Genomic DNA, 21,784 nt, shown 5'->3' with positions numbered 1-21,784 from the left:
CTAGTTTATGAGCACCCAAAGAGCAAGAATCTTATTAATCAATTTCCTGACCAAAAGAAAACAGGAAAAAGCACTAAAGAGCATTCTAGTCAGTCTCTTCTCTCTAAGGAAAATCTTCTAATGAAGGGGGAAAAAAAAACATCGTAGGAGACAGAGGTCCAGCTTTCCAATTTATCCAAGCCTAACATTTTAATCAATGTGTGTTATGTGTTATAGTTCTTAAAATATAGCTCTTTGTTGACTGAAAATACTCACACAAACTTCCAAAAGGCATTGTCAATGTTCCCCAGGGAGTGACAGCAATGCCACCACGTGTGTCAGGAACCACGCTCCTGTGCACACCCACCACACCAGAAAAGCCGTCCAGATTAGTCATCACCACAAAGGGGGGTTTTTTCATATTAAAATCACTACTGAAATCAGTATATGAAAAAATCAAATCTTAAACACTGCTCAATGAAATAATTCAAAATCTTCAAAGCAGAAGAGAATCTTGTTTTTAAACATACCATGCCTACAATCTTCATCAGCTTGCCCATAGTTTTTCTGCAAAATAAAAGATACAAGATAAAGTTAAGTAGTTCAAGGCCTCTTAAAACAGAGATTTTATCAAAAGGCTGCAGCTTTGTTTCAAAGTTTAATCATTAATGTTGCAAACTTACTACTCACAGACCAAGGCTAACTCGTGTGCTGAGGATTACACAATCCTCTCCAAGTAAACCTCACCGCACACTTCCCTAGCCATTTACTCCCTCCTTCTCACCTCCTCTAACCTCGAGTCACCAGAACCCTCTAGCCCATCCTCATTCTCAGCTACTCACTCACTGTGCTGAGTGAACGGCTGTCCTGCAAAGAGACTGTCCCTGAGGGTCAGCACCCTGCCTGCCTACTTCCTGCCTGCCCTCTGCCTCCCGCCTGTCCCAGACAGAGCCACGCCTACCACCCGTGCAGACACGCCCCACGGCCTACTCAGGAACATCACTCTGGCAAGCCTCTTCCACTTCTCATACATCATTAACTTTTTGTTTTCTTTCAGTTTAGTCCTATAAACAAACAAGCTCTTATTTCTCTCATCTGAAAAAATTCTTTTCTTGACTTCACTTCTCCCACTAGTTTCCATTCCTTTGTGTGTGTGTGTGTGCTTCAATGGGGCAAAGCTCCTCAAGAATTGTCTGTATCATGTATTCAAATTCCTTCCATATGACTTTCTCTTTTTTTTCTGACTTTCTCTTAAACTCTCTTTTATCCGGCTTTCACTCCCCACTCCATGTAAATCACCAGTGGCTGCCACCAGTCAGATATATTTACATGCACCCATTTAGATATACTGTCATTTTTGGTCGATTCTCAATTCTCCACGTCTATTCCAGCAATGGACATGCTGAACATCTGCTCAGTTGGACAGGTTCTCCTCCTTTGGCGCCCAGGACACCCTACTCTCATGGTTTTCCTTAGCCTCATGGGTTGCTCTTCAGGATGCTTTGCTTCTTCTCTCCAACTCTTAAACCAGTGCCGTAAGACCAAGTCCTCAGTCATCTCCTCCTCTCTGTCTACACTCATTCCCTAGTGATCTCACCCAGGCCTGAGGCTCTTATCATCCACAGACCACAGACTCTGAAAGCAACACCTGCAGCCCAGACCTCACACACGCACACCCAGCTGCTTACTCCGCATCTCTGGCGGGCATCTAAGTGTCACCTCAAACTGAGTGTGTCAAAAATGAACTCTTTCCCATAAGACCTGCTCCCCATCCACAGACCCTCATCTCAGTGGGAGGTAACTCCACTCTGCCAACCGCTCAGACATAAAAAGTCAAAGTAAGTGAGCTATGACTGCTCTAGATCTCTCACTCTCTGCCTTCCATACACTAGGAAATCTGCTTCATTCTACCTTCAAAATACAGCCAGAACCAAACCACTTCTCACAAACCTCCATGGTTACCATTTTGATCTAATCCACTTCATCTCTGGCCTCAGTTCAGTTCAGTTCAGTCGCTCAGTCGTGCCCGACCCTTTGCGACTCCACGAACCGCAGCACGCCAGGCCTCCCTGTCCATCACCAACTCCCGGAGTCCACCCAAACCCATGTCCATTGAGTCGATGATGCCATCCAACCATCTCACCCTCTGTCATCCCGTTCTCCTCCTGTCCTCAATCTTTCCCAGCATCAGGGTCTTTTCCAATGAGTCAGCTCTTCGAATCAGGTGGCCAAAGTATTGGAGTTTCAGCTTCAACATCAGTCCTTCCAATGAACGCCCAGGACTGATCTCCTTTAGGATGGACTGGTTGGATCTCCTTGCAGTCCAAGGGACTCTCAAGAGTTTTCTCCAACACCACAGTTCAAAAGCATCAATTCTTCGGCGCTCAGCTTTCTTTATAGTCCAACTCTCACATCCATACATGACCACTGGGAAAACCCTAGCCTTGACTAGACGGACCTTTGTTGACAAAGTAATGTCTCTGCTTTTTAATATGCTGTCTAGGTTGGTCATAACTTTTCTTCCAAGGAGTAAGCGTCTTTTAATCTCTGGCCTAGATTATTCTAATAGCTTCCGAACTAGCCTCCCTGTGTCTACTCTTAACCCTTACACTTTAAACTCTATTCTCAACACAGAGACCAAACGATTCCTATTATATCAGATCACGCCAATGCCCTGCTCAAAATCCCACAAGAGTGCTCTGCCTCAAGCAGAACAGAAACCAGACCTCACAGTGACCTGGAGACCCCATAGGGTCTAGCCAGGTTGCACTCCCTCACTGTGTGCGTTACTCCCACACACTGGACTCCAGAGCTGTCCCTCAAATGCGGCAGGCATGCTCCTGCCTGAGGAAGTCTGCACTGACAGTTCCCTCTGCCTGTAACTTAAAAATTGCAATCCTATCCCTAACCCTAGAAACCCTCTATTTTATGTCTTTCATGCAAACTGTTACTTTCTAACAATCCAAAGTGTTTACTTACTTATAATGCCTATTCTTTATTGCCTGCCCCTTCACAATACTAGAAAAAGTACTATGAAGGAGGGATCTTTCTTTTTCACCAATATAAAACAAATACCTAGAACAGTGTCCACCACATAGTATGCACTCAATAAACATTTGTTGAATTGAGTGAACAGTCAAAAATGCTATACAACAGTAAAACTTTCAGGTCTTAAAAACACAGTTGCTTGTCAGCAAAGATGTTCAGCAATCCCTAGCCACTTCACACAACTCCTCAGCCCAGAATTTGATGATCTGCAGAGGGAATGACCATCAACACTCCCCACTCAAAGAAAAAGGTCATTTAACATGGTCCACCACTGGCTCACTGACAGTGTCGACTCACCAGCTGCAAAAAGGAGGCAATTCTATAAAGAAGACTCTCAATCTTGATGCTCTCTATCTCCAGCGGACAGGGCCCTGTAAAGTCAGCCACGGAGTATTGGCCAAGAGAAAGGAGGGCCTCTGTGCAGTGCTTGAGGGCCATCTCATAGTCCTGCCTCTTCAGTGATTCACACGCTTGTTCACATGACTTCTCAGCTCTTCTGTCTTCCATGACTCAGGGACAAAAATCCTAAAGACATGGAGAAAGAACAAGAGAAGGTTTCAAAAACCTATTAATTATAAATTCTAGCCCCACTCCTATCTCAGCTGGCTTAATTATCTATCTGAATAGCTACTCTCAACCAGCCTTTTGATCAAGGTCACAGCTGAGCAGCAGCTACTGATGCTACAAAATCGATACTTCTCAAGTCAGGATCACACTACCAACAATACATCAAATTTATAAATGAGACAAATTTATAAATGAAACATGATGCTGAGTATTACAAAATATAGCAAGCCATGAGGCTTCTCTTTTCTTTTATAACCAGAAGGTGGAGAAATGCTTCCTATGCAACCTCCAACTTTCAGTCTAATAATTCTGCAACTAAGGCTACAGAGAATCAAAGTCCGTATCGTGTGGGATTTTTGATCACCAATACAAAAAACTTCACAGACAAAAAAGCTGGAATCAGAAACCAAACTTCTAATCCAAATCTACTGACTCCTGTGATCTGCTTCTGATCTACAAAAAGAGCCTAACATCATATTAAGCTGTTTGACCACCCAGTATCCATCTATCCCCTTATCTGGTAATAAAAGCCCATGATTCCCCTCTGAGTCATTACCTCTCCCCCACTCTGAGGAAATGTAGCCCCTGAAGAGAGGGCTCCACCAAAAAAAAAAAAAAAAAAGAAAATCAAGGGGTGTCATGTGACCAGAACTCGCCAATCCGAGTTTCATAGCCCTAAACTCAGGGACCGATTGGCTCAAGGTCAGATATGTGACCCCATAAGAACCAATGAGACATCACGAGACTTTTGCTGAGCCTTCTGGGAAAGGGTCTGGTGCTCTTTCCCTCTGAATCTAAACTCTGAGAGGCTACAGGGGGGTGGATATGCTGCAGCCGTTTTTCTATATGCAACGCCCAACAACCGAAGTCCATCCAGGAAAAGGCAGAGCTGAGTCAGGGGGAGAACCTGAGCCCCCGACAACTTGACCTGAGTCCTAAATCCAGCTTGCTGTGCCTGGACTTTGTAGTTAGGTGAGCCTAATTCAAATTTCTTTCTGGCTTAAACCAGTTTTGGTGCTATTTCAGGCAGCGGGAAGCTAATTGATGTGTATGTGCATATCTGATTAGTACCTCACAGGATGTGAAAAACAAACTGACAGTTCTCTTACAAAACAGTGTATATATACATGATAATTAGTAACAATTAGGCCACAATTACTTATTAATAATAAAAGGCATAAAGAGAAAAATGTGGGCATTTTAATAATAAGTATAAAGAGAAAAAATGGAAGAGAAATGACTTAGTGTGATATGCGGTTATCTTGACTATTGAAAATATTCCAAAACATTTGTTTAGATAATTTTATCATAAAGCTATTTCAGCAACAATAATAATAAAAGTAATAGCAAGAGCCATTTGCTCAAAGCATACTGTGCCAGACGCTGCTGAGATATATAATGTATATTGTGTCATCTCATTTCCTCATAATGACCTTACAAAGTGGGTGGTGTTATCATTCCCACTTACAGATAAGGAAACTGAAGCACAGAGAAGTTGCTCACCCACAGTTATGTCACTCGAGTGTATGTTCCTCGGTTCTTTGTCTCGTCACAACAAAAATTTGGAGTGACGGACATTAAAGCCCCCTGGCGGGTCACAGCTCTCGGAGGACAGACCGTGTTATAGCTCTCAGGTCTCGAACGGACCGTGTTATAGCTCTTAAATAAATCAGTGTTACAGGTCAGTGTTACAGCTCTATTTATTTAGATGACAGCGGGAAAATCCATCTTCGAAGTGTGAGGGCACGTCGAGCCAAAGACCGAAGAGAAGATCGCCCCATTGGGCGGGAGAGAGAGGGAGCAAAAAAGGAGAGAAGAGGGCTTTGGCTCCTCTTTTTATACGTTTCTCTGTCCCTGGGCCTGTCTTATGTAAATTGGGCCGGCCAGGAGTGTTGTTGGTTTTACCTGAGGTTCTCACTTCGGTCCTTGGACCTTCCTTTGTTCTATTTTCGCCGGCTTTCCCTTCCAGGTCTTTTAGCCACCACCATTTTGGACTCTTTTTCCCTATTCTAACTACCTAACAGTTATAATGTACATAAAGGGCAGGATTCAAACCCAGACGTTCTGATGTAGCTCACACTTTTAGCCAGGACACTGACTGAGTTCTAATGATGTTCCAGTGGAGTGGAAACTGAAGACACTCCCAAAAGCATCAATTGTGAATATAATATATCACTACTTTAACCCTGGAACAGTCTTAAGGACTAATTCCTACATAGTTCTGCATTATGAAAGTATACCTATCTGACCAGCTAGTGATTACCATTTTTTATAAAAAGTATAAACCTAAACCAATCACATCCTTTCATTAAGCAAAAGTTCTAGATGGTCTCAAAACTAAGGAGTATATTAATCAGCACCACTTTTCCAGAAAATGATAAAATTCACACCTTTCCCATAAGTCAACTTTATGAGAACATTCCCATCACTAAGTTGCTTTTTACCACTTTTATAGAATAGAAATTTATTTAAAAAAATTTCCATCTCAGTATAATACAAAAAAAGAAAAAAAGCATGAAATGGACTTTATCAAAATTAAACATTTTTGCTCTTTGAAAAATGCTATTAAAAGAATGAAAAAGAATGAAAAGCAAAGCTAAAGACTGAGAGAAAACCAACTGCAAATCACTGCAACTGCAGAGAAAACCAATTGCAAATATCTGAAAAAGGATCTGTATCCAAATATACAAAGAGTTCTCAAAAGTCAAGAGTAAGAAAATAACCCAATAAAAAGCTGGGCAAAAGATTTCAAAAGATACTCCACTAAGAAGATATAATGACGGCAAATAAGCACATGAAAAGATGTTCAATGGCATCAGTCATCAGAAAAACACAAATTAAAACCATGATTAGCTATTACTTTATTAGAATGGCCAAATGAAAAATAATGGTAATGTCAGTGATGCAGAATAGCTGGAACTTTCATACATTGCTAGTAGGAATATAAAATGGTACAGCCACTCTGGGAAGAGGGTTGACAGTTTCTTATAAAATTAAAAATATACTCAGTATATCATCCAGCAACCCCCTCTCCCCACAGGCAGCTACCTTAGAGAAATGAAATCTATGTTTGCACAAAAATCTGTACAGAAATGTTTACAGCAGCTCTATTCAAAAACATTAAAAAAAACTGGCAACAACCCAAATGTCCTTTAATTAGTGACAACAGAAAACTACTCAGTAATAAAAAGGAACACGCTTTCAATATATGCCATAACTTAGATGAAGCTCAATGAGTAAAAGAACCCAGTCTAGAAGTTTACATACTGCATGATTCTATTTATATGACATCCTCAAAAAGATAAAACTAAAGGGGTGGAGAAAACATCAATGGATGCAGAGATTATACAATGGGGACAGTTAACTTAAAGGATAGCATTACGGAATTTTAGGGGGTGATAATATTCTGTATTCTGATTGTACTGATGGCTGCACAATTACACATGTTATATTAATAGAACTGTATTACTAAAGGAAAAAGTCTATTTTACTGTTTGATTATTTTAAGAAAAAAATGTTAATCATTTTTAAAATATAAATATCAATGTCACAATGGACATGGGTTTTAAAAACTGCAAAGAGATAAAGAAGGGTAAGTTTGTTAATAAATGGAAAACCTGTACTTTTCCCTTCCAGTGAATGTACATTTCAGAGGCAAGAGCGTAGCCTCAGAAAGAATTTCTCCAAACAGATGAATGAGTAGTTCACTACGTAAAAAACATATGATACTTTTGAAGAATTTCATCATAGCTAGAAAACTGGTCCAGGACCAAAAGTAAATACTGGAAGAAAAATGAAATCGACAGTTCACCACAGAGGTGGTAGGCAGACTGGCCTGGACTACAACATATTCAGTGACAGCTGATAAGAAGGGTGGTGGTTTATAAGCATCATTCTCGTACCAATGCGGACTTCCTTCTGCGACAGTACAAGGAAAACCAACAGATCACCTTGAAATCAAGTCATGAAATGTATTAATACTGTTATATTTTTTGAATTTTTCAATTATCCTTAAATTTACTTTTCTTATTAGTCATGGTCCTCTTTTATTTCTAAAAAATTAAATCTTACTTCATTAGAGACAGACTTCAAAAAACAAAAATGAACTATGATCAAACAGTAGGAACCGATAGCAGTAACTAAAATTTCTTCAACCTAAATTGAAAATTATTTCTGTATCTCTGTCTTTTACATTTGTCTCCATTAGGGGAAAAAATTATCTACCTCATAATTAACTTGGCTGGAATGAATCAGATTGCATTCGTAAAAGTTTTAGAAGACCAATGAGTTGTACTAAACATTACCATTATTTCCACCTGAACAGAAATTACTAACATCCATGATCAGTCCTTCATTAGACCCCACCTTCTCTTTAATTATTAAACTATATAAATAATAAAAACCATATGAAACCTGAAGAAAAATACAATAAAATACATGTTTTTTACATAACTAAAAGTTTAAATAAAAGAAATACTATAAAAAAATTAGAGATTCATTTTTTTAAGTCAGTAATTTGCGTTTTGTCTGCCTCACACATTATTATTTTTCCTGTGGAAACCCAATTATCATCCTGAAAACAAGACTGTTTTAGAAAGTAATTGTACTGTGACAAAAGAAAAGCCAGACTGATATGGTATTAAGGAACCCAACTGCAGAACGTGCCTCCTTCTCCCCGCTGGACAGCACAGCTGTGGGAGACCCTGCGGCCAGTAAAGTGTGTCCTGCTTCCTCAGGGATGAGACAGTCAGGAGTCACTCTTGAGACGGCATCCTATAAAATAATACCCAAGCTCATCACCAAATAACCAGGCCACCCACAGTCTGACTACAACAGAACCTTCCCACCGTTCTCCACACAGGCCCCAAGCACAGTCCGGCCGGAGTCTCTGCCAACGCCTTTGCTCTACACAAACACCCTCCTCTCTTGTGGACCTAACTCCTGCCCAGCTTTAAATGCACACTTCAAGGTCTATTTCCCTAAGGATGCTCCTCCCCAAACCAAAATTACTTCCACAGGATGGTCTTCCTAAAAGGAGTACGTCAAGGCTGTATATTGTCACCCTGCTTATTTAACTGATATGCAGAGTACATCATGAGAAACACTGGGCTGGATGAAGCACAAGCTGGAATCAAGATTGCCGGGAGAAATATCAATAACCTCAGATATGCAGATGACATCACCCTTATGGCAGAAAGTGAAGAACTAAAGAGCCTCTTGATGAAAGTGAAAGAGCAGAGTGAAAAAGTTGGCTTCAAGCTCAACATTCAGAAAACTAAGATCATGGCATCCGGTCCCATCACTTCATGGCAAATAGATGGGGAAACAGTGGAAACAGTGACAGACTTTATTTTTTTGGGGCTCCAAAATCACTGCAGATGGTGACTGCAGCCATGAAATTACAAGAAGCTTACTCCTTGGAAGGAAGGTTATGACCAACCTAGACAGCATATTAAAAAGCAGAGACATTACTTTGCCAACAAAGGTCCATCTAGTCAAGGCTATGGTTTTTCCAGTAGTCATGTATGGATGTGAGAGTTGGACTATAAAGAAAGCTGAGTGCCGAAGAACTGATGCTTTTGAACTGTAGTGTTGGAGAAGACTCTTGAGAGTCCCCTGGACTGCAAGGAGATCCAACCAGTCCATCCTAAAGGAGATCAGTCCTGGGTGTTCATTGGAAGGACTGATGTTGAAGCTGAAACTCCAATACTTTGGCCACCTGATTCGAAGAGCTGACTCATTGGAAAAGACCCTGATGCTGGGAAAGACTGAAGGAGGGAGAAGAAGAGGACAACAGAGGATGAGATGGTTGGATGGCATCACCGAGTCAACGGGCATGAGTGTGAGTAAACTCCGGGAAGTTGGTGATGGACAGGGAGGCCTGGCATGCTGCAGTCCATGGCAAAGAGTCGGATGCAACTGAACTGAACTGAACTGATAGGATGGTCTGCCTCTTACTCATCATTATCTTGGATGCCTTATCTGACGAACACAACTATCTTAGAAATAGGAGTCCTGTTTTATATCATCTATATTCCCATGACAACCATCCCATTCACTAAAACCATTCAATAAATACTTTAATTGAATTTCCAAAAGAGTTGACCTAAGGTAACCTAAATGCCAAGCATTCCAAGAACTGTCCTGAACCAAATTCAATTCTCATTCAAATGGCAATGTCATAGAGAGGTGTGCTGTATTCTCTTTAAGTGCATTTGCTTTTATCCAAAACTAGAATCTGTGATGAATCTATGGGATACACAGACAGAATATTCTGTGAAGTAAAAAAGCTTTATTTATTGTACTGTGCTTAATATTCAGCCAGACTTGCATTATTCTCTAAAACTTATAAAATCACTGAGTATGCAAGAAGCATTAGAAGACAGAGTACGCCTCCTGAGAAGAAAACTGAAAGCTAAGATCATCAATCATATTCTACTTTGAATAATCTCTTTCATAAAGAGGTAAATTCTCCTGATTTCCAGAATGAATGAAATTCAATATAGCAAAGCAAAATGCTTTAAATACATAAAATAATACCCTGATGGACCGTCCACTATCTGTTTTAGTAATTTACATTATAAAAAAAAGAAACTCTAAGAAAAGTTACATCACGAGCTAAAATTAAGACTTTTTCCATCCATCACTTTGACTTTTCCTAACCCATTTTTGAGAATTGTCAGCAGTTCTGGATCAGTAATTCCAAACTATTTCTTGAAGACTTTGAGCCTCCTCCCAAATCATTTAGCATGCTTACTAATCAATAAAGATTTGAAAAAACAAAAACACATATTTATAAAGCAAGTAAATTATATTAAAAGGCTGACTTTGCTAAAAGGGTGCTGCTTGCCAAGAGAATTTTATTATAAAACATTTTCTGTCATTTGTATCTCTTCATTTTCCATTCCAGATTATCTGTGTAGCCTTGCAAACACATAATGATCCAAAACAGCCGAGCTTTAGTAGTAAAACACAAACCAGCATGAGAGAGCCAACTGCACAGTTAAAACAAAAGGGCGCCAGGACAGCCACCACTGTCACCCCTCTCGGAGGCGGTCTTCACATCAGCAACAGCCTGTGTTCTAGAACTACATTTTCATGCTTGAAATTCAGAACAGTGTTTTATGGAGACTGAGACCAGGGGCCACTTGGAAGACGTGAAAGAACAAAAGCAGGTCATAAACAGTGTCCACAGTGCAGTCCCATTCTGTAAGTAAAAGACAGGCAGATTATAAAGTGACAGGCTATATCTTGGGCCTGGGTACCTATGTATCTATATATAGAGAGATAATATATACAGAGAGAATATATATCTATATATAGGAGAGATATAATATCTATATAGACAATATTTTATATAAAAAGTCCAGAGAGAGAGAGATGAAACAAAATATTAAAAGTAAATTTCTCCTTCCCCAAAGTCTTAACTCCAGTCTAATCATGGGGAGAACATCAGATAAATGCAAATTGAGGGACATTCTATGAAATACCTGAACCAGGACTCTTCAAAATTGTCATTAAAAAAAAAGAAAAATTTGGAAAACTGTCAAGAGTCCAGAGGACATGACAATAGCATTCAGTGTGGATCCTGAACAGGAAAAGGGCTTTTTGGGAAAATGAGAAATTCAAATAAAATCTGGAAATTAGCTAATACTAATTTTCCAATGATGATTTCTTAAGATTTGACAAATGTATCTTAAAAATGTAAGATATTAACAACAGCAGGTTAAGAATATATGAGAACTCTTGACCTCCATTTACAACTTTCTCTAAGTCTACAATTATTCCAGTATTAAAAGTAGGTTTCTCTGAGTGGTAGATGACAGAGTTTTAAAAATTCACTTGCATTTTCTAATTTTTTAACAAGCAACATGCTTAATTCCCTCATAGCTCAGTTGGTAAAGAATCTGCCTGCAATGCAGGAGACCCTGGTTCAACTCCTGGGTTGGGAAGATCTGCTGGAGAAGGGATAGGCTACCCACTTCAGTATTCTTGGGCTTCCCTTGTGGCTCAGCTGGTAAAGAATCCGCCCGCAATGCAGGAGACCTGGGTTCAATCCCTAGGTTGGGAAGATCCCTTGGAGAAGGGAACGGCTACCCACTCCAGTATTCTGGCCTGGAGAATTCCATGGACTATACAGTCCATGGGGTCACAAAGACTCTTACACAACTAAGCGACTTTTGCTTTCGATGCTTAATTATCTGAAAAACAAAAGGGGGAGAAGGTAACTATTCTAGATCAAAAGAAATTAAAGAGATAAAAATAAAGAAATAAAATATATTTGGGGAAAATGGGAAAAATTATATATGAACTTGATATCTGGCAGTATAACCATTAGTATTACTGAATTATTTTCTAAGGTGTGATAATAGTATTATATCTATAAAGAAAAATGTCCTCTTTCTTAGGAGACACGTGTTGAAGTGTGAATGAAATGCCATCTAAGATGTCTGCCACTTACCTTCAGCTGGCTCAGAAAAAAAAAATTCAATTCGACAGAGAAAGAGAGAGGCAAATCTTGATATAAGGCAAAGAATTGGGTATTGATTATACTATTCTTATAACTTTGCTCTAGGCCTAAAGATTGTCATAATATAAATTGAACTAAATTTTCTTTAACTTAAAAAAATGATCCAAAACCCAAACTAGGCCAGAAGTTATAATATTATCATAAATATAAGATATACTGTATTTTATGCTGTTTAATTCATCTTTTCCAAATTAAAAAAAAAAAGATCAAAAAGGGATGGCTTATCTTACATATTAAGAAATTATAGCTAACACCCAGGAATAATATTTACATTTCCTACCAATTAATACTGAATATAGTCTTTTTATCATTGGAGCAGTTTATATCGATCTTGGGCTCATTAATTTCTAACTTATCTAGTTTTTTTTTAAATAAATCTGTTTACTTGAATACCATTACCTCATCCCTCCCCAGGTCGGTAGGTGCCCAAAATGCTACTGGAGATCAGTGGAGAAATAACTCCAGAAAGAGTGAAGGCATGGAGCCAAAGCAAAAACAATACCCAGTTGTGGATGTGACTAGTGATAGAAGCAAGGTCCGATGCTGTAAAGACCAATATTGCATAGGAACCTGGAATGTTAGGTCCATGAATCAAGGCAAATTGGAAGTGGTCAAACAGGAGATGGCAAGAGTGAATGTCGACATTCTAGGAATCAGTGAACTAAAATGGACTGGAATGGGTGAATTTAACTCAGATGACCATTATATCTACTACTGTGGGCAGGAATCCCTTAGAAGAAGTGGAATAGCCATCACAGTCAACAAGAGAGTCCAAAATGCAGTACTTGGATGCAATCTCAAAAACGACAGAATGATCTCTGTTTGTTTCCAAGGCAAACCATTCAATATCACGGTAATCCAAGCCTATGCCCCAACAGTAATGCTGAAGAAGCTGAAGTTGAACAGTTCTATGAAGACCTACAAGACCTTTTAGAACTAACACCCAAAAAAGATGTCCTTTTCATTATAGGGGACTGGAATGCAAAAGTAGGAAGACAAGAAACTCCTGGAGTCACAGGCAAATTTGGCCTTGGAGTACGGAATGAAGCAGGGCAAAGGCTAATAGAGTTTTGCCAAGAGAACGCACTGGTCACAGCAAACACCCTCTTCCAACAACACAAGAGAAGACTCTACACATGGACATCAGCAGATGGTCAACACTGAAATCAGATTGATTATATTCTTTGCAGCCAAAGATGGAGAAGCTCTATACAGTCAGCAAAAACAAGACCAGGAGCTCACTGTGGCTCAGATCGTGAACTCCTTATTGCCAAATTCAGACTTAAACTGAAGAAAGTAGGGATAACCACCAGACCATTCAGGTATGACGTAAACCCAATCCGTTATGACTATACAGTGGAAGTGAGAAATAGATTTAAGGGACAAGATCTGATAGACAGAGAGTCTGATGAACTATGGATGGAGGTTCGTGACACTGTACAGGAGACAGGGATCAAGACCATCGCCATGGAAAAGAAAAGCAAAAAGGCAAAATGGTTGTCTGAGGAGGCCTTACAAATAGCTGTGAAACAAAGAGAAGCGAAAAGCAAAGGAGAAAAGGAAAGATATTCCCATTTGAATGCAGAGTTCCAAAGAATAGCAAGGAGAGATAAGAAAGCCTTCCTCAGCGATCAATGCAAAGAAATAGAGGAAAACAACAGAATGGGAAAGACTAGAGATCTCTTCAAGAAAATTAGAGATACCAAGGGAACATTTCACGCAAAGATGGGTTCGATAAAGGACAGAAATGGTAGGGACCTAACAGAAGCAGAAGGTATTAAGAAGAGATGGCAAGAATACACAGAACAACTGTACAAAAAAGATCTTCACGACCCAGATAATCACGGTGGTGTGATCACTCACCTAGAGCCAGACATCCTGGAATGTGAAGTCAAGTGGGCCTTAGAAAGCATCACTATGAACAAAGCTAGTGGATGTGATGGAATTCTAGTTGAGCTATTTAAAATCCTGAAAGATGATGCTGTGAAAGTGCTGCACTCAATATGCCAGCAAATTTGGAAAACTCAGCAGTGGCCACAGGGCTGGAAAAGGTCAGTTTTCATTCCAATCCCTAAGAAAGGCAATACCAAAGAATGCTCGAACTACCGCACAACTGCACTCATCTCACACGCTAGTAAAGTAATGCTCAAAATTCTCCAAGCCAGGCTTCAGCAATACGTGAACCGAGAACTTCCAGATGTTCAAGCTGGTTTTAGAAAAGGCAGAGGAACCAGAGATCAAATTGCCAACATCCTATGGATCATAGAAAAAGCAAGAGAGTTCCAGAAAAACATCTATTTCTGCTTTCTTGACTACGCGAAAGCCTTCGACTGTGTGGATCACAATAAACTGTGGAAAATTCTGAAAGAGATGGGAACACCAGACCACCTGACCTGCCTCTGGAGAAACCTGTATGCAGGTCAGGAAGCAACAGTTAGAACCGGACATGGAACAACAGCCTGGTTCCAAATAGGAAAAGGAGTACGTCAAGGCTGTATATTGTCACCCTGCTTATTTAACTCATATGCAGAGTACATCATGAGAAACGCTGGGCTGGAAGAAGCACAAGCTGGAATCAAGATTGCCGGGAGAAATATCCATAACCTCAGATATGCAGATGACACCACCCTTATGGCAGAAAGTGAAGAGGAACTAAAGAGCCTCTTGATGAAAGTGAAAGAGGAGAGTGAAAAAATTGGCTTAAAGCTTAACATTCAGAAAACTAAGATCATGGCATCTGGTCCCATCTCTTCATGGGAAATAGATGGGGAGAGAGTGGAAACAGTGTCAGACTTTATTTTTCTGGGCTCCAAAATCACTGCAGATGGTAACTGCAGCCATGAAATTAAAAGACGCTTACTCCCTGAAAGGAAAGTTATGACCAACCTGGATAGCATATTAAAAAGCAGAGACATTACTTTGCCAACAAAGATCCGTCTAGTCAAGGCTATGGTTTTTCCAGTGGTCATGTATGGATGTGAGAGTTGGACTGTGAAGAAAGCTGAGTGCCGAAAAACTGATGCTTTTGAACTATGGTGTTGGAGAAGACTCTTGAGAGTCCCTTGGACTGCAAGGAGATCCAACCAGTCCATCCTAGAGGAGATCAGTCCTGGGTGTTCACTGGAAGGACTGATGCTGAAGCTGAAACTCCAGTACTTTGGCCACCTCATGAGAAGAGTTGATTCATTGGAAAAGACCCTGATGCTGGGAGGGATTGGGGGCAGGAGGAGAAGGGGACGACAGAGGATGAGATGGTTAGATGGCATCACCGACTCGATGGGCATGAGTTTGAGTAAACTCCGGGAGTTGCTGATGGACAGGGAGGCCTGGTGTGCTGCGATTGATGGGGTCGCAAAGAGTCAGACACGACTGAGCGACTGAACGGAACTGAACCTCTTCCCTTAAAGAAGCTGGAAAGATGATAAAATAACTCAGAAGACACAGTTGGAAACTGTACAGAAGCCTAAGAAATAGTCACTGGCTGAACAGAAGAGCAGATCTCTTACAAAGCTGTATTCCATGAACCTTGGGTCAGACATAGTTCGTTTTGACCCTAAGATCCAGTAAAGACCCTTCTGCCCAAAATGCCTTTCACAAATGGGAAAGAGGTGGAAATGCTAAGACACAGGAGAACATTCTTTCTTGTCTACAGCTAACTGAATTAGAAATCTTTAACATCATTTCTAGTCCTAAAATTCTGCAATTCTACATGTTGCTGTTGTTTAGTTGCTCAGTCTAAACTCTTGTGTTCAACTCTTTGCAACCCCATGGACTGCAGCCTGCCAGGCTCCTCTGGCCATGCAACAATACTGGAGTGGGGTGCCATTTCCTACTCCAGGGGATTCCCCAGGGACCGAACCCAAGTCTGTTGTGTCTCCTGCACTGGCAGGCAGATTCTTTTACCACTGAGCCATGAGGAAAGCCCATAATTCTACATAAAACACCTTTAAAACAAGTATACATTATCATTTCACATCCATTAGGAAGGCTACTATCAAAAAAACAGAAAGCAAGTGCTAACAAGCAAGTGGAGAAATTAGAACGCTTGTACACTGCTAGTGGACATAAAATGGTGTTACTGCTATAGAAAACAGTTAAGGGGGTTCCTCAAAACATTAAACACAGAATTACCAATTCCACTTCTGGGTATTTCCTAAAGAACTGAAAGTAGGGATTTGAACAGATATGTATATACCCATGTTCACAGCAGCATTATTCACAATAAGCCAGAAGGTAGAAGCAATCCAAGTGTCTATCAAAAGTTGGATGGATTTTAAAAAATGTATTTACATACAATAGTATTGCATGTGTGCATGCTAAGTCACTTCAGTTGTGTCCGACTCTATGCAACCCTATGGACCATAGCCCACAAGGCTCCTCCGTCCATGGGATTCTCCAGGCAAGAATACCAGAGTGTAGGTTGCCGTGTCTTCTTCCAGGGGATCTTTCCAACCCAAGGATCGAACCCACATCTCTTAGGTCTCCTGCATTGGCAGGTGGGTTCTTTACCACCAGCGCCACCTGGGAAGCAAGTAATACAACAGTATTACTTAGTCTTAAAAAGTAAGGAAGTCCTGCCACATGCTACAACATGGATGAACCTTGAAGACGTACTAAGTGAAATAAGCCATTCACAAGAAGACAAATACTATATAAGTGTACTTATAGGAGATACCTATGGTATGAATGGACCTTACTTAAATTCATCACAGAGACAGAAAGTAAAATGATGTCTGCCAGGAGGCAGCAAGGAATGGAGAGTTAGTTTAATGAGTAGAGAACTTCAAGTTAGGACGATGACAAAGTTCTGAGATGGAAAGGATGGTGGTGATGGTTGCACAACAAGGTGAAAGCACTTAATGCCACTGAATTGCATGCTAAAATGGTCTAAAATAAATGTTATGTATATTTTACCAGAATTAAAAAAAAAAAAAAAAAACACCTCAAGTATACAGGTCATAATATCCTCCTGCCCTCCTTAAAAGCAGTGAGGCCCATGTCCTAATCCTGGTGCAAACTGAAGGAATGCGCACTGCCCATTTCCCAACCTCCCCTGCCCACAGAGGAGAACTGAGAGCTGGCAGAGCCATGGCTAGAGACGGGAAACAGGTCCTGATATTACTCCCGCTGAACAAACTTGGGAAAATCAAAACACAGGGCAGAGACCAGGATGGCCGACAGAGGCAGACTAGGGAGGAGAAGGCAAAGGCAGAAGCAGGAAATCCTTCAGAACGCGGGCAGCTGATGAGACTGGGAAGGGAGACAGTGAGGAAAAGGAGGGTCAGAGAACAGGGCAAGTCAGAGAAGGGAATTTCCTCAAGATAAGGAAAGAGAGAGGAGTAAGAGAAAAAAGGAAGAAGAACTGTAAACAAGGAGATTCATTCAAGAAGAGATTCTCCCCAAGTACCAGCAGAAAAATGATTTCCTTCCACTGACTTGGCCATCTGTATCTGAAGAATCCAAGAAAGCTGGTGAAGTTTATAAAAAGTTAGGGAGAAAACTACTTCCCTATGTAAGAATACTAATATACCCCCATCTACAGAGAACTATATACTGCCATTTTCTTCATCTGTGTTTGTGTTTCCATTTCAATTTCAATCTTGGCCTACCTTTTTATTTGTGTCAAACACTAGTACGCCGTGAATGAGCTGAAGAGTTCTAAAGCAGGGGGGTAAGAGTAAAGGCTTGAAGCCAGATCTGCCAGCATTTGAATCACGGCATTGTGACCTGAGGCTACCTGCCTAAAAATCTGCTTCCATCTCCAAATCTGCAAAATGGGAATAATAACAGTCTACACCTCACAGCTGCTGCAAGAATAAAATAGGGTGAAATATGAAAGCACTTAGAACAGTGTCTGGCCCACCCTAAGCACTATTAAGGTATGAGCTTCCTATTATCCTCCAGGCCTAGAACATGAGCTCCAGGAGAGCTGCAATTTTGTCTGTTTTGTTCACTGTTGAGGCCTCAGGTGCTTCACATAAGTATTTGTTGAATAAAAATGTATTGAATAATATAAATTTCATGCCAGCAACATAGAAGCCCAAAGGAATAGCACTACCTTTTTGTTATTATGGACAACTAAATCTGTATCACACTTGAGCCTCAAAGTTCACAGATGGTTTTTATATACCTCATCTCAAGTGATTCTGTGAAGCTGGCATTATTATCTCCATCTCACAGAGAAAGTAAAACTCAGAAGATGTAAGTGATTTGCTCAAGGAATTCTGGCAATTAATCCCACTTCTGTTCACTACAGACCCCCACCCAGAAAGCTCAGCACATACCCTACTAAACTGTTCAACTCTCCTTACCTGCAAATACACAAAATCTAAGTTCACCAAACACTCTATCCCATTTGCTTCGATATTAACTGATGGAAACAGATGAAACACGATTAATAACTACTGAAGCCGAATAATAGGTACAGTGAGATTGATTATACCGTACTTCTGTGTGTCTGAAATTTTCCATAGTAAAAAAAAAAAGTAAATAAAAAATAAACTCTTTACTCTCAACATAAACTCTGCCACTTATAACTTTCTATTGAGCATACCACAGCAGAGAACCTTCTCTGTATGAGGCAGTGAGGAGAAAGCTAGACTGGGAATCAGGACACTTCAGTCTTTTTCTGCTTTATTTAACTATGAGGCCTCACTGATTCCTCTAACTCCTGTGGACCCTAAACTCATCTGTTCCTTCCAGGGTTAAAATACTCATTTCGGCTTCCTACTAGTTCCTTAAACTCAACACACAAAATGAAACTTGTCTTTTCTCTATTCTGAACCCCTAAGACCTATTCTTTCATATTCCTGATGTCTTCCAGCTATTCAGCCATAAAAACCTCAGCCTCATCTCTAACTTGAGACACAGAACTGATGGTTCCCTTCCCTCCTACCTAATCAGCACCACATCTCTCTGCTTAACCTCCAAGATGTCTCTTGACCCCGTCACCTCTTTTCATTCTCAGGGACACCAATTCAGGCAGTCACCCCCGTCTTGGGCTATCACCATGGACCCAACTAAAAGCCCCATCTCGAGTCTCTCCTCACTGCCAATCCCTCACGTTCATTCTTCTAAACCCAGTCACGACCTCTCAATAGCCTCACCTTCCACATACTCCTTCAGGTAACCAGAGTCCAGGAAACCTGGATAACGCGGTCTCCGGATGAGGCCTCACTTCCGGCCCCACGGCTCCGAGGCTGCTCAGGCTGCCCGTCCCTCCGGAACGCCCTCCTCTTTCCACTGCCTCTCGTGTTCACGCGGGTGCAGTTTAAAGGCCCCTCTTCAGCTGAAGTGCTCCCCGATAGCCCCAGGGGGGCAGTATGATCCCTCCACTGAACCGCTCTTACGGCACCCTTCTAATTCCTATTAGTCCTTTCTGGTGCCCCTACTCTCTCCACTAGGGGATTCGTTCCTTGTCAGAAGAAACGATGCTTTGTTCATGTTTGTGTCCCTCTGAACTGAGCTTCCGAAGCACAGCGGCATGCCACCACGAGCTCACGAGGCTCGGGAAAGCGCTCCCCTCAGCCCTCCAGAGCGACTTCAGCAGCCAGCGCCCCCAGCTGGTCAGGCCCTGAGCAGCCTCCTCCTCCACCCGGGATGTACCCTGATAACCTGAGCGGGCCTTGCGTGGTCGCCTAACCGTAACTGAGGAACTGAACTGTTGAAATAACTCAACTGTTCCCCTTCACCACTCCTGTCAAGAAAACTCAACATTCAGACCGGGCTCTCTTTGAATATTCTCACTGAACTTGTTCCGATCATGTTTTTAACAACTACCTGTTTATTAGCTGGTTATATTTGCCTTACCAACCAAAGCCCACATCAATAGTTTATTGATTAAAACTGCAAAGGATATGAACAAACAATTCACCATGAAGAGACTCAAAGAGAAAAATTCAACATTATAGAACTAAGAAGTGCAAGGGCCACTTTACACTATGAAACAAGGAAGGACTTATAAAGAAAAAATGTATTTCTGTCCAGTTTTGGTAATAGAGGTCAATCTGTGTATCTGTTAGTAGTACAAACTGGTATAACACTCTTGAAAAACAGTACCACGATATATACTGGGTTGGCCTAAACGTTTGCTTGGGTTTTTCCATAGCATCCAGAACGAACTTTATTGCCAACCCAATATCAAAAGCCATAAAATCATTCATATCATTTAACACAATAATACATTCTGAAATTTATCCTAGAGATATAATTAGCTAGAAAAAAATACAATATCTACAACAATGTAGATTAAAGTATTAACTGAAAACCAGCAAGCAAAACAAATATCTAACATAAAAAGATTAATGTAAATTATTGACAGTGTGATTTGATAAAATATTTTGCAGCTTCTCACAGTGTAATCATGTAAATTAAAATTGTGACACCGATAATATTGAAATGTTTCATCATCTAGTATATGGGTAAAATACAAATTATGTGCATCATAATTAAAAATGAGTACAGTAAATATATATATGTATATTTAATGGAATGCCAAAAGGAAAATCAACTGTTTGAGGGTGGTAACTCAAATATTTAACAATTTACTTAATATCAATTCTTAAATTACTTCGTAAGACAAAATTTTACCATACTGAGGAAATGAGGGGCTCCAGGATACAAATTTGACACGGTCTCAAGAAGAGGTCCATGTCTCTATTCTGCCACTCATTTTGACCTTAACTGAGAGCCCTCATGTACTTGTTTTATCACAACAACCCAGACTCCAGCTTTCCAAGAACTAACAAACTAGCTCAACTAGTCTTCTGATCATCCCCAAGAACCTGTGGACAATGAATCGTGCAAAATTACAGCAACTCAAGAAACAAAGAACCCTACAACTATGTTTCACTTTAGCCACCAACAAGCAGCCAAGCCAGAGTTTAATTACAAACCTTAAAAATATATAATAGCACTGTCACATTCAAGTCTCTGCAGCTAGCATTGAAAAAAACATCAAAAACTAATTTTAGCACTGATGTCCCAGAAGTACAATATTAAAGCAGTCTTCTAATTGTTTTTCTGTAGTACAATCATTTTCTAAGTTTACTACTGAATGGCCAAGATACTATAACAGACTAAGAATACTAATTACTGTGAAATAATACTCAAGACTAAATTGTCTTTCTTAGGGCATTTCAGCAAAAATTAAATAATCTGAAAGACTAAAACCACCATTGTATGGAGGGAACACAACCATTAGAAAAAAAGTTGAACCTGTGTTCCACTGATCTGTTCTCAGTACCTAGATCCTCAAAAATGCAGACATGTACAGTCATTCATGACAACACGCACATAGCAGGTAACGAGAAAAACAAACAATTTAATACTTAACCAGTTCATCAGAGCACAGGTGATCACCACTCAAGAATGTTGACACGAAATCTGAAGCACCTGTTAAGATCCAATCTCATGCAGATAGGTTGAACTCCTGTGCGGTTACTCATTCAAAACAGAAGTGTAAGATTAACCTACCCTCACTTCTCTTCAAACACACTGACGAAGTGTCAGGCGGTCTGTTCACCATCATCCCATCAGGACCCGAAGTTCCAGGTCCAACTGCTGCACCAGAGCCCTGCTCACTCCACTCTGTCCCACCTCACCCCTCCTGAGCAGACACTCCTCTAGTTTAAGACTCTTCTCATGCACCACCAAGTTTCT

At 40.5% G+C, this 21,784-nt stretch overlaps 1 protein-coding gene across 7 annotated transcripts in view; it reads right to left on the bottom strand.

Annotated features, from left to right (window-relative positions):
- HELZ (helicase with zinc finger) overlaps positions 1–21,784 on the bottom strand; it is a 143,446-nt gene that overhangs the window by 116,267 nt on the left and 5,395 nt on the right. For 6 of the 7 annotated variants that reach the window (XM_043442183.1, XM_043441878.1, XM_043442361.1 and 3 more), the window contains 2 exons: positions 3,325–3,552; positions 510–546 (listed from right to left, as the gene is read on the bottom strand). In XM_043442183.1, the coding sequence (XP_043298118.1) occupies positions 510–546; positions 3,325–3,534 (247 nt within the window). In that variant the 5' untranslated portion in view covers positions 3,535–3,552. Of the gene's footprint in view, positions 1–509; positions 547–3,324; positions 3,553–21,458; positions 21,555–21,784 lie in introns of all 7 variants that reach the window. The other variant, XM_043442063.1, reaches the window with a different exon arrangement.

Source organism: Cervus canadensis, chromosome 1 (genome assembly GCF_019320065.1).
Source record: "Cervus canadensis isolate Bull #8, Minnesota chromosome 1, ASM1932006v1, whole genome shotgun sequence".
Taxonomy (NCBI): domain Eukaryota; kingdom Metazoa; phylum Chordata; class Mammalia; order Artiodactyla; family Cervidae; genus Cervus; species Cervus canadensis.
This window is presented reverse-complemented; position numbering and strand designations above follow the sequence as displayed.